We start from the raw sequence: 14,155 nt of genomic DNA on the forward strand, positions 1-14,155 counted from the left end.
CTTGCCAGCAGTGGCTGTATGATTTTGAGATTCATCTTTTCACACTGAGGACAATTGAGGGACTCAAACACAACTATTAAAAAGGTTCAAACATTCACTGATGCTCCAGAAGGAAACACGATGCATTAAGAGCCGAGGGGTGAAAACTTATGAATTCAAATATCAAGGTAAATTGAACTTAATTTTTCTGCCGGGAAACATGCAAGTATCTTCTGTTGGTTCCGAAGGGCAGTACTAAATGAAAAACAATGATATTTAAACAAAATAAGAAAAATTGTGACTTCTTCATCCTGTTCAAAAGTTTTCACACCCCGACTGTTAATGCATTGTGTTTCCTTCTGGAGCATCAGTGAATGTTTGAACCTTTTTTAATAGTTGTGTTTGAGTCCCTCAATTGTCCTCAGTATGAAAACACAGATCTCAAAATCCTACAGCCATTGCTGGAAAGGGTTCAAATATGCAAAAATGCTTGAAAACTGATGAATCTGCAGGACCTGGAGGATTTTTCTGAAGAACAGAGCTCAGTTTAACTGCTCAGGACAAACAACTCATGAACTCATGAACAACCATCACAAAACAAAAAAACAGTCGTGGATCATCAGGTAACCACACACAGTATTGAGTATTACACACACAGTATTATTATTTTAATAAATTCAGCTATTGTTTTGTCTTGTGAACTAAATGCAAATCTTTTATGTAAAATATCTTACTCAGGACAGTACTAAACAAAAAATAACATGCATTTTTTATTATCCCTCTTATTTTATTAAAATAATTCTCATTTTCACAGATTCTGCAAGGGGTTCACATACTTTTTCATGCCACTGTATATATATATATATATATATATATATATATATATATATATATATATATATATATATATATATATATTATATATATTATTATATATTGCCAAAAGTATTGGGACACCCCTCCAAATCATGAATTCAGGTGCTCCAATCACTTCCATGGCCACAGGTGTATAAAATCAAGCACCTAGGCATGCAGACTGCTTTTACAAACATTTGTGAAAGAATGGGTCGCTCTCAGGAGTCAGTGAATTCAAGCGTGGTACCATGATAGGTTGCCACCTGTGCAGTAAGTCTATTCATGAAATTTCCTCATTACTAAATATTCCAAGGCCAACTGTTATTGGTATCATTACAAAGTGGAAGCAGTTGGGAACAACAGCAACCCAAGAAGTGGTAGGCAACGTAAAATCACAGAGCAGGGTCAGCGCATGCCGAGGCGCACAGAAGTCGCCAACTTTCTGCATAGTTAATAGCTACAGACCTCCAAACTTCATGTGGCCTTCAGATTAGCTCAAGAACAGTATGTAGAGAGCTTCATGAAATGGGTTTCCATGGCCGAGCAGCTGCATCCAAGACTTACATCACCATCACCAAGTGCAATGCAAAGCATCGGATGCAGTGGTGTAAAGCACGCCGCCACTGGACTCTAGAGCAGTGAAGACATGCTCTCTGGAGTGACGAATCACACTTCTGTCTGGCAATCTGATGGATGAGTCTGGGTTTGGCGGCTGTCAGGAGAACGATACTTGCCTGACTGCATTGTGCCAAGTGTAAAGTTTGGTGGAGGGGGATTATGGTGTGGGGTTGTTTTTCAGGGGTTGGGCTTGGCCCCTTAGCTCCAGTGAAAGGAACTCTTAATGCTTCCGCATACCAAGACATTTTGGACAATTTCATGCTCCCAACTTTGTGGGAACAGTTTGAGGATGGCCCCTTCCTGTTCCAACATGACTGCACACCAGTGCACAAAGCAAGGTCTATAAAGACATGGATGAGTTCATGTGCACATAAAGGAAGGCAACCCAAAACTTTTGGCAATATAGTGTGTGTGTGTATATATATATATATATATATATATATATATATATATATAAAAATATAATGATTAAAACAAATCTGAATATTAGATTTGCTAGTCTACTGAATAAGTTTTGAAGACCTGTATTGTGCTGGTAGTGTTAACTTTTGAGGCTTGTTGAAATTATTATACTTGGTGCTGTTCATTGTTTTGCAGCCAGTGATTCAGTTTTCCACACAGATGGATGCGATGCAGCATCTTAAGGAGCAACTGGAACAGCGAACACGCATGATTGAGGCCAACATCCAGAGACAACAAGAGGAACTGCGGCAAATCCAGGAGGAGCTGCAGAGGGTGCAAGGGCAGGGCTTACAGGTGAGAGCGTCCCCTAGCTTTTGTTTAAATGTGCGCACTCTGCCTCAAATTGACACCCTTATGTTTGGCTATGTAGATGTTTCTGCAGCCAGGAGGTGGTGGTCTCAACCTGGGCTCAGTACAGCTGACCCAGGGATCGTCCGTGCAGCCAGGGAGCGCTCTGTCCATGCAGGGGGCGGTGGTGCCGGCGGGGAGCCTGCAAAGCGGCCTGCAATCTACACATACAGGGACACAACACACTGTCACACAGCATCCTCAGCAGGCACCGCCACAGCAACAGAACCTTCTCAGAGATCAGAGCTCCACCCTAAATCAGGTGATAGAGAGATACTAGTGCTGCCATTAACTAAAACTACAACAAATCTTTTTTGTTGATTTGAAATAAAGCTGAGATAAAATAAGATATAAATATTATATATATTAGAAATGTTGTCTTGGCAAATAACTGAAATAAGTTGCCATGAATAAATAACTAAAACTGCACTAAAACTAAATTAAACCTAAATGGTAATATGTAAATGAATGAATGAATGAATGAATGAATGAAAATGACAAAAGCACATAACAAATATAATATACAAAAAATATTAATAAAAACTATAATAGTATATAAATATTTTATATATTTAGTGTTATTTATATATAAATAATACTAAAATAACAGTGCCATATTACTATGTTCAGAGAAGTGAAATTGAGCAATTTTGCTGAATTTTTAACCTTATAAATCCAAAAATATCAGACGGATCTATAAATAAAGTCTGTGGTATGTTCAGATAAAACATCCTGCTATTAAATATGAAAGTAAATATATATTAGATTGTGTGTAATCTAATGTAATCTAATATAAAGTCTTTCTATCTCTGTCTGTTTCTTAGCAGTCTCAGAGGTCGTCACACACATTACAGTCTCCTCAGGGAGCACTGCCTGCATCTTTGTACAATACCATGATGATCTCTCAGCCGACGCAGGCCAATGTTGTGCAGATCTCCACAAGCCTGGCCCAGAACAGCAGCCCCAGCGGAGCCGCGGTTGCCACCTTCTCACAAGACCGGCAGATACGGTACTTGTAGCACTATTACAAACACACATTGAGACGGTGACTCATTATAAATGTGAAGTGCACATAGTATGTGGTTAAATACGCACATTAGTAGTAGACTAACTTCAGAGAGTAATTACACTCATGTATCCTCCATTTCCTGTATACATACAGTATCTCACAGAAGTGAGTACACCCCTCACATTTTTGTAAATATATTATTATATTTTCATGTGACAACACTGAAGAAATGACACTTTGCTACAATGTAAAGTAGTGAGTGTACAGCTTGTATAACAGTGTAAATATGCTGTCCCCTCAAAATAACTCAACACACAGCCATTGATGTCTAAACCGCTGGCCACAAAAATGAGTACACCCCTAAGTGAAAATGTCCAAATTGGGCCCAAAGTGTCAATATTTTGTGTGGCCACTATTATTTCCCAGCACTGCCTTAACCTTTTTGGGGATGGAGTTGACCAGATCTTCACAGGTTGCCACTGGAGTCCTCTTCCACTCCTCCATGATGACATCAAGGACCTGGTGGATGTTAGAGACCTTGTGCTCCTCCACCTTCCGTTTCAGGATGCCCCACATATGCTCAATAGGGTTTAGGTCTGGAGACATGCTTGGCCAGTCCATCACCTTCACCCTCAGCTTCTTTAGCAAGGCAGTGGTCGTCTTGGAGGTGTATTTGGGGTTGTTATCATGTTGGAATACTGCCCTGCAGCCCAGTCTCCAAAGGGAGGGGATCATGCTCTGCTCATTCATGGTTCCCTCAATGAACTGTAGCTCCCCAGTGCCAGCAGCACTCATGCAGCCCCAGACCATGACACTCCCACCACCATGCTTGACTGTAGGCAAGACACACTTATCTTTGTACTCCTCACCTGGTTGCCGCCACACACGCTTGACACCATCTGAACCAAATAAGTCTATCTTGGCCTCATCAGACCACAGGACATGGTTCCAGTAATTCATGTCCTTAGTCTGCTTGTCTTCAGCAAACTGTTTGCAGGCTTTCTTGTCATCTCTAGAAGAGGCTTCCTTCTGGGACGACAGCCATGCAGACCAATTTGATGCAGTGTGCGGCGTATCGTCTGAGCACTGACAGGCTGACCCTCCATCCCTTTAACCTCTACAGCAATGCTGGCAGCACTCATACGTCTATTTCCCAAACACAGCCTCTGGATATGACGCTGAGCATGTGCACGTCTTTGGTCGACCATGGCGAGGCCTGTTCTGAGTGGAATCTGTCCTGTTAAACCCCTGTATGGTCTTGGCCACAGTGCTGCAGCTCAGTTTCAGGGTCTTGGCAATCTTCTTATAGCCTACGCCTACCGCTGTGTGTTGAGTTATTTTGAGGAGACAGCAAATTTACACTGTTATACAAGCTGTACACTCACTACTTTACATTGTAGCAAAGTGTCATTTCTTCAGTGTTGTGTGTGTGTGTATATATATATATATATATATATATATATATATATATATATATATATATATATATAACATTCACTCTTGGGGACCCCTGACCATGTCACAGTACAACTGATCCCAACATTTAAACAGAAACTAAGCTAACTACTAACCTGTCCTCCTGCCTCACACAGGTTCCCTGCTGCCCCACAGCTCCTCACTAAGCTAGTAACCGGCCCAATGGCGTGTGGTGCAGTCATGGTGCCTACCACCATGTTCATGGGGCAGGTGGTGACTGCATTTGCCCCGCAGCAGGGCCAGCCTCAAACAATCAGCATCACCCAGCAGCCGTCTGCACAGACGCCAGAGCAGCAGGCTCAGACGCAGTCACAGACAGCTACAGGAACAGCCCAACAGCAAGGACAGGCCCAGGCTCAGCTCGCCCAGCAGCAAACACAATTCCTACAGGTACCGCGCAGAGAACTGTGAACCTGAGAAGTCAGCATGTAGTGGCAGTAGCATATTTTTGGTCAGCTTACTGATTTACTAGTTAAAGGGATATAATTCAGCCATAAATGTACATGTGTTATCATACTCACCCTCACTTTACAAAAAGTGAAACCTGGAAGAATGTGCTGGTTGTTTTTTCCAGACAGTTGGGATGAATGAGGACTAAAGCTTTAAAGCTTCAAAATGAATGCAGAAAAATGCTTCATGTGACAGTCCAAGTCTTCAAGAGAGGAGTAGTGATGTCTGATTTGTGAAAGAGTCATTCTTTGAAGTCAGATCTATTTTAATGAACCTAATAATGTGGTTCACAAAAGCAGTGTGAAAGATTCTTTCACAAATCAGACAATGCTACTTTTCTCATTAATGTCACCATGAAATCAAAATTATTAATGATTTGTCAGTGCACATCATTCTTTAAAAAAAAAAAAAAAAAAAGAAGAAGAAGAAGAAAGACGTGCCCCTGTAATCTTTAATTAACTCTTTAAAAAGCCAGCGCTTTTCATGGCCCCAGAATATTTTTTTGTATGGATAACTGAACATACAATATATCAAAAGAAAGAACTTTTAAACAACAACAACAACAAACATTGTGTTCTAGCTTCATACATTCTTTTTTATCAACACTTTGAATGTGGCTAAGTTTCATTAAAAAGCAACATTTTGAACAAAAAGCTGAGAAAATAATTTTTTTTGTCAATGACTATGTCCAGATCGGATTCAGAACTATAATCAAAACATATCAAAGATTCACAGTCCTATACTACTTTGTGGATTGACATTTCAATTGTTAACATTTGGCAGTTTTGATTTATATGCTGTTGAATGTTTGATGATCACGTTAGCTTACATGTACATTAGCAATGCTTCTTTCGCTTGTTTTTGCTGCTGCTTCGCTTGTTTTTGGATCTGGAGATTCTGTATCAGAAGATGTGAAATAGTGCCCCCTACCGTATAACAGTGAAAAAAACACGGATTGCTGGAAAATTCTGTTGATGGCAGGGAAGTGTTCGGTCATAATGATAGGAAATTCTGTCAATGGCTAAAAATATATAATTGCCCTCTCGCCATGACATCTCTTCTCTGATGACATGCACCGGCAACTTAGTTTCCACTTTCTATGATCCAATTCTATATCAATTCAAGGATCAATTCCAGATTGACAAACGAATCAATTCCAAATGGACAAAATCAAGTCCTGTCCTTTTCTCGTTCGATCGTGTGCCATCACGTGTACTGTATGTATGTCACGATGATGAAAGCGTGAGCACAATTTCAGTTTCATACCGACTTGAATGACCTAAATCTCTGTCTGTTCCACACATATATGGCTTAAATGGCTCTAGTCTACAGAAAACAAGTTCAGTAGACTACGTTTATAGTCTTTATTTTAAAAAGTTATGAATTTATGCTAATTTTAAGATATTTCTTAAGATAAGCATGTTTTCTTATATATTTAGCTGAAACGGACTTCCTGCCTTTTACTGCTGTAAGTTACTAGAATAGCAGCTTAAGAATATAGTAAGTTATAATATTTTGAAATGTTATTACATTTGTAATAATTTGTTGTGATAAATTGTATATTATTCCTGTGATGGCAAAGCTGAATTTTAAATATTTTTTTTTCAGTGTCACATGATCCTTCATAAATCATTAATATGCTGTTATCAATACTGACAAAAGTTGTGCTGCTTAATATTTTTGTGGAAACGGTGATCAAATAATCCTTTTTTTATTTTATTTGTTGAATATAATCTTCAAAATAATTTTTGAGACATTTAATAGACATTTAATGCACCATAAATAAAAGTATTATTTTTTTATTTAAATCTTACTGACCCAAACTTTTGACCAGTAGTGTATATATTTGAATTTGCATGTAATTGAAATGCACAGTAAACTCATTTACTCGTGCCACACATCAACATTTGCAAAATTGCAGGCTAGCCTATAACAGGGTACTTAAATGTAGTTGAAAATAACATCTTGCAGCATAATTTTGGTTAAAACAACCAGATTTAATGCAATTTTTACCCTGACATTCACACAGCACACTACTTACTGCAGGGCTATTGAGGCCACACCCCCTGCATGCATCCATAATATGCAAATTTGATCAAAAATACAGAAAAAACAGTAATATTGTTAAATATAACCACAATTTAATCACAATTTTTAATGGTTTTCTATTTTAATATACATTAAAATATAATTTATTTCTGTGATGCAAAGCTGAATTTTCAGCATCATTCCTCCAGTCTTCAGTGTCACATGATCCTTCAGAAGTCATTCTAATATGCTAATTTGATACTCATAACTTAATATTTTTTATAACCTGTGATACTTTTTTTTTCAGGATTCTATGATGAATAAAAATTTAAAGAACAGAATTTATTTAAAAATATATATATATATTTTTTTTTAAAGAAAGTAATACTTTTATTCAGCAAGGATGTGTGAAAATGATAAAAGGTTATATTAAAGTGATATTGTTAGAAAAGATTTTAAATAAATGCTGTTCTTTTTAACTTTTTATTCATCATTGAATCCTGAAAAAAGTATTACAGGTTCCAATAAAAATATTAAGCAGCACAACTGTTTCCAACATTGACAATAACTGAGTATCAAATCAGCATATTAGAATGATTTCTGAAGGATCATGTAACTGAAATAAATAAAACACAACAATTGCTGCAATAAAAATATTTATTTTACATATTTACTGAATTAGAATTAATTTATTGCGAAAAAGAAATTTCATGTTATGACCAAACAAAATGTTTACATATATATATATATATATATATATATATATATATATATATATATATATATATATATATTTTATATATATATTTATATAAATATTATACATTTATATGAATTTCCCAAAATTTTCAATTAATTTTCATAAATTCCTGTTAAGTTTCCAAATTGGAATATTTCCAAAATTCCCCAGGTTAAGTTCCCGTGGAACGGTTCCGGAAATTTATCGGAAACTTTCCTCCCCTTTGCAACCCTAGTTATAACTATGACAATCTAACAAGAACAACTTATTCTGCATCCTAGAGGTGCTTCCTTTATTATTATGAGCACTTTTTGTTTCACTATTTTTTTTTTTCTCTGAGTAGTAGTAGATTCATAATCTTGATCATGTATTGATTATCAGCCGTGACACGAAAAAATAATTATTGTCCTATTGATATCAATAGGATTTCAATATCGCTATATCCCTACATGAATATTTATGTTGCGCATTTCCTCCTGCAGGCCCCTCGGCTTTTACATGGCAACCAGTCTGCCCAGCTGATCCTTCAGGCAGCATTTCCTCTGCAGCAGCAAGGCACCTTTGCAACTGCAACACAACAGCAGCAGCAACTGCAACAGCAGCAGCAACAGCTGCAGCAGCAACATCAACAACAACAGCAACAGCTGCAACAACAACATCAACAACAGCAGCAGCAGCTGCAGCAACAACAACAGCAGCAGCTACAGCAGCAACAACAGCAGCAGCAGCAGCTACAGCAGCAACTGGCAGCTCATCGCTCAGACAGCATGACGGACCGGTCCAATGCACCACCTCAGTAGCTGACAACACATCAGAGACGCAACCAAATCTCCATTGAGCAGTCTTGCAAGCTAGGGGCCTTCTGAGGGGAATGTTTCAAGCTAAAAAAAAGCAGTATTTGTACTGTACCCACTCAGATACCCTTCCACTGCTTATAGGTGAAGGGCCAGACCTAATCGGGTGTCGTTTTTCGCCCCGTGCCCTCTTCGACCTATAGGTAGTTGGTCAACGGCTGCTTGCACTGAATTCTGGGAGAGGTCCGACCACGAACGCCGAACTTTCTGCTGCCCGGCAAGGGAGTTTTCCGCAAACTGTCACCATCACATCCCCTTTGTCTCGTATGCCCAGTGTGTGCCGTCATCCCTCTTTCACAGGTTTAATTTATGCAGATTGAGACTTCAAAGAAGTCCCGCAGGACAAACAACGCCTCTCTCTTTCTTTCTGCCTCTCTTTCTCTTCCTCTTTCCTCCTCATTTTACTTGTCGAAGTAATTATGGGTCAGAAAATATTTTTAAGAATGTCGTGTGGATTCCACTTTTATTGTACAGTTCACCTGTAAAATAATGTGTAAATATATGGACAAAAGGAAAGAGAAACTAATATTTTATATGATGCATGAGATGAAAAGCGTAGTCTGTTATTTGTAGCTTTGAATATACTTTTTTTTCTAATATTCAAAGGAAAAAAAGCAAAACTTAATACACATAATGGCTGATCTCTTCACAGACTTCCTTTTTCCAGTGGGATAGGGGTGAGTGTGTGTGCGTATGTGCTTGCGCACGTGTTCGTACGTATGTGTGTCTGCCAAGCAGGCGATGCTGGATCCACAGATTGTGTCACAGTTGGTTTAAAAACGGCCTTCATATTTTAGTAAAACTGTTAAAGGAACAGGCAATCTTTAGATGTTTTGCATCTTGTTATGCAGTGACACCTTAGTAATTTCAAAAATATAGATATGAATATTTTAGAGAGATGTTTTACATTTGTAAATACTTTAAAGAGAAGGCTTCAGATTTAGTATTTCTTGCAGTTAGGCAAAAATATAGAAATGGTGCTTCGACTGTTTAGAGCAGAATCATTACAGCTGGAAATGTCCTCACGACTTTCGCTATTATGTACCGATGATAGTTACGGTACTCTGCTAAACTGGAACTGAAAGCAGGGTTATGATGAGGAAAAATATATTCATTTTAAACAATACAGGTAAATTAGCTTAAGGCTAAGCTTCCTTTAGTTTTACATGGTTGTTTACACTGTTATACAGTGTTTTCGGTATGGTTCACTAAGTAGGTTTGAATAACCAGAAATATAAACAACCAAACCTGTTAATCATTTAGAGATTATCACATATTTGCACAGCTTTAATGCAGGCGTACTTTCACTTGCCTTTCTCCGGTTTCCGCTCATCGTCAAACGATGATGTTTCAGTGATGACGACTTGACTTTGCGAACTTCTTCCACTCTCATAGACACTCTTGAAAGGCAGGAATGTATAGGTTCACTAGTACCTCTGTAACGCTGACAAAGTCACTAGCAACGTCTATCTCATAGCCCAAAGCACAGAACACAAGCCTAGTGTTGACAATCTGATTCTGTTTATTGGCCCCTGTAGTATTACAGTTAAAATATGCCAGATTATAGTAGATTAATTTGATATTTAAACTGATTAACTGTGTCTTCAGGATTTTGAGATTTATATTTATGCTTGTTTGACAAGACACACACTGTAAAAAGTAATACGCTCTGTCGACTCAATAAAATTGAGGCAACAGATTACAAGCAATACTATTAATTAAATTCAACATATTAGAATTGAGTTAGAATTAATCTGTTGAATTCCTTAAAAGTCAACCATTTAAAATGAGTAAAATTAGCACCATTACAAAAACCTCAAACTGACATAAAAAGCAAATAGTCAAACTGCCCAACTAAACGAAACACTGATAACCATAATGGCGACCAAACATTTTCAATAACATCAACATCAACATCTAAACCTCTGTTAATTCTTGTGTTTCTCTTTCCATCAGTGATTCTGCTTGTTATCATCAGGTGTCTTCTACGGTGGCCCAGTAGTGCACAACACAACGAAATTAAAAAAGCAAACATAAGTTCACAACACAACGAAATAAAGCCACAACACAACGAAATAAAGCCACAACACAACGAAATCGAGCTACAACACAACGGAATAAAGCCACAACACAATGAAATCAAGCCACAACACAACAGAATAAACCCCCAAAACACAACGGAAATACTCCCGACCACTAGGGGGCTCTCAGAGCTCAGTATTGTTAGTATTCCTTGCCAATGTTTTATAGAGTCGGCAGTGATATGAATACCACGATTTGTTTCAACAGTATATAACCACTGTATATCGACATGAAATATTAATTCAAAATCACTTGAGTGCACAATAGCTTCATATTTATACCTGTGAATGATTTGACACGCTACCACGGATGAAGGGAACGTCTGACAATTCCACCAAGTGGTTAAAATGTATAATTTGTATTCATTACAATGGCTTTGTTTAACATTTAAAAACAGACATGTTCAAATTCCAAAGCTTGTTACTTCCTGTTGGTAAGACTGACAAGCTTTGTAATTTGAACATGTCTGTTTTTAAATGTTAAAAGTAATTTTAATGAATACAAATTATGCTTTTAACCACTTGGTGGAATTGTTAGACGTTCCCTTCATCATTCGCCGTGGTAGCGCGTCAAATCATTCACAGGTATAAAATATGAAGCTATTGTGCACTCAAGTGATTTTGAATTAATATTTCATGTCGATATACAGTGGTTATATACTGTTGAAACAAATCGTGGTTTTCATATCACTGCCGACTCTATAAAACATTGGCAAGGAATACTAACAATACTGAGCTCTGAGAGCCCCCTAGTGGTCGGGAGTATTTCCGTTGTGTTTTGGGGGTTTATTCTGTTGTGTTGTGGCTTGATTTCATTGTGTTGTGGCTTTATTCCGTTGTGTTGTAGCTCGATTTCGTTGTGTTGTGGCTTTATTTCGTTGTGTTGTGGCTTTATTTCGTTGTGTTGTGAACTTATGTTTGCTTTTTTAATTTCGTTGTGTTGAGCACTACTGGGCCACCGTAGTCTTCAATGCTGTCTGTTATTCAGATATTTTTGTTTAAATTTTACTTTAAATGGTTGACATTTAAGGAATTAATTTGATTAATTCCAACTCAATTCTATTTGTTGAATTGAATTAATGATATTGCTTGTAATCTGTTGCCAAAATTTTATGGAGTAGATATAGCGTATTACTTTTTACAGTGCATTCCTTGCTAGAATTGCAGTTTGCTCAAAGTTGCTCGTCAGACATTGTTAGCAGTTAGCCTTCATGAATGTTCAAAAGTAATAGTTATGTTTTCCTGCAATTAAATGGGTCAACATAAATCAAAATCAAATAAATAATAAAATTATAATACGTTTAAATTATCACACACAGAAATTTATTTATACATTTTTTTATTTTTTAAGATACCTTAAACATTTAAATGTTTTTTGGTCTAACTTTAGCGTCTTTAACTACTATTTACTAATATTTAAATAAATAAATCGACACAAAGCACTTATTTGTACATAGTAGTTAAATGCATCTAATATAAACTGTGGCCATTTTGTATTATAAAAGCTGAGAGTAGCAGTTTTGTATTTGATGTATTGGTCTTGTGAGACAAGACCGTGTTATTATTTTAATTATTATTCTAATCGTCACATTTTAGTGCACTAATGAGCAATATTGCCTTTTCAGGTCACTACAAATAGTCATTTCAATATTTTCAATATCAGACCTCACCATATATGAAAGTGCCAGTCTGAATGTTCGGTTTGTGTGGGATGTTGAAGCCTCCCATCTGGAGTGCTGGTCCAATCGCAGTTCATGTTGCAGTAATCCACCCAATAGCAGAATAACCCAAGTGGTCTATGATAATGCAGTATGTAATCTAACTCATACTTTTGTTCTTTACCCTTCAAGTCGCACCTATAGTATATGACGGCCATTAATGTGTTGGTTATGGTTTCTGTGGTCATGTAGAAGTAATGGATGGCTGTACATTTCAGTGCCACAGATATTGTGACCGAACAGCATGGATAGAACGAGCAAGGCAAGATTACTGATTGAATGTAACTGTCACTTAGCTTTATAGTAACTTTTAAAGAGGAATATATTAAAAAATAGATGCTCTTATTTTTCTACAGCAAGATCAGAACAGAGAATTTATGCAGATAGGCTATAGATGATGTATAAAACAACTGTTATACACCTTTTGCTAGGAAAGGAACAGAATATCAAGCTTACTCCACATTGTAACCTCAAATGAAGGATTTAAACAAACTGTGACACACTGGAGGACCAGTTGAACTTTCTCCCCACAATGCAGTTGGATTCAGGAAGTGGTTATTTTAAGGTCTTTGTCTGAGTAAGAGAGGTCATTGATTTATGCTACAGACTCCTACTTATGTTTTGGAGTATTTGAAGGTAATTCATTTTAAAAAAAAAGGAAAGAAAAAAGTCTTGCTTAAAAAGTAAGACGACCAGTCTGGGTCACAAATGGCCTTCTGATTCATAGTGCATCCCCTCGCACTGGCATCAGATGTCAGTTGTTGACACATGCGATGATGTTTTGGAGTACAAGGGGTTGTTTTTCTGTTTTCTGCACTGATTTGTATTATGTCAGCCCTAAGGTAACAGAGAAATACTACGGCTTCCTCAGGTTGGTTCAGAATAATCAAACCGACATCAATCTTCCCCCCCTTCTTTCTCTTCCTCACTTAATCTTGTGATAGTGACCTATTCAATAACACACATTCTTCTGCATTTACCATGAAGAACCACAAAAAAACAAAAAAACAAAAAAAAAACAGGATCTGTCATAATGGTTGCCCTCTATGTACCTCTGGATTGTCTGTGGTGCTCAATGCAACTTCATGTCAGCTGGCGTTTAGTAATTAACCCAAAGAGCTGTGAGGAAAGATGAGAGAACATGCCGAAATCCTGTTAAATTTGCTTTTGAAACATTAAAAAGCGCCCAGTGGAAAAGGAGGTGGTGAACCATGTTAAATGTTCTGTAGTTCTGATGTACGCACTAGAAGTTCTGAATGTCTATCAGTGTTCTCTTGCTATCATTTAATCTTTGTACGTGTGATGTTCTTTGCAGAGCACTCGTGTTTGGCTCATGAAATTGATCTGGTCAGTACATGTTAATACAGAGGAAATATAACAAATTATTTAAATATACCTATAAATAGGTTTCAACTTTCACCATTTGTTAGATTTCTCAAATTTCAGAGCTCCATCAGGGGGTACCAGAGCGCATAGCTCTGTTTTCCTAAACTCAATCTTTTTTAAAAGAGAAATCTGTAATATCAGAAAACAGTGTG

General features: G+C 37.3%; 1 protein-coding gene across 3 annotated transcripts in view; it reads left to right on the top strand.

Annotated features, from left to right (window-relative positions):
- Window positions 1–10,827, top strand: part of clocka (clock circadian regulator a) — a 91,748-nt gene extending 80,921 nt beyond the window's left edge. The window contains exons 20-24 of one of the 3 annotated variants that reach the window (XM_048206665.1): window positions 2,050–2,208; window positions 2,285–2,524; window positions 3,087–3,271; window positions 4,864–5,137; window positions 8,447–10,827. In XM_048206665.1, the coding sequence (XP_048062622.1) occupies window positions 2,050–2,208; window positions 2,285–2,524; window positions 3,087–3,271; window positions 4,864–5,137; window positions 8,447–8,764 (1,176 nt within the window). In that variant the 3' untranslated portion in view covers window positions 8,765–10,827. The remainder of the gene's footprint in view (window positions 1–2,049; window positions 2,209–2,284; window positions 2,525–3,086; window positions 3,272–4,863; window positions 5,138–8,446) is intronic. The other 2 variants (XM_048206666.1, XM_048206667.1) reach the window with 2 other exon arrangements.
- The last annotated feature ends 3,328 nt before the right edge of the window (window positions 10,828–14,155 follow it).

The sequence above is a fragment of the Megalobrama amblycephala genome, linkage group LG11 (assembly GCF_018812025.1).
Source record: "Megalobrama amblycephala isolate DHTTF-2021 linkage group LG11, ASM1881202v1, whole genome shotgun sequence".
NCBI lineage: Eukaryota > Metazoa > Chordata > Actinopteri > Cypriniformes > Xenocyprididae > Megalobrama > Megalobrama amblycephala.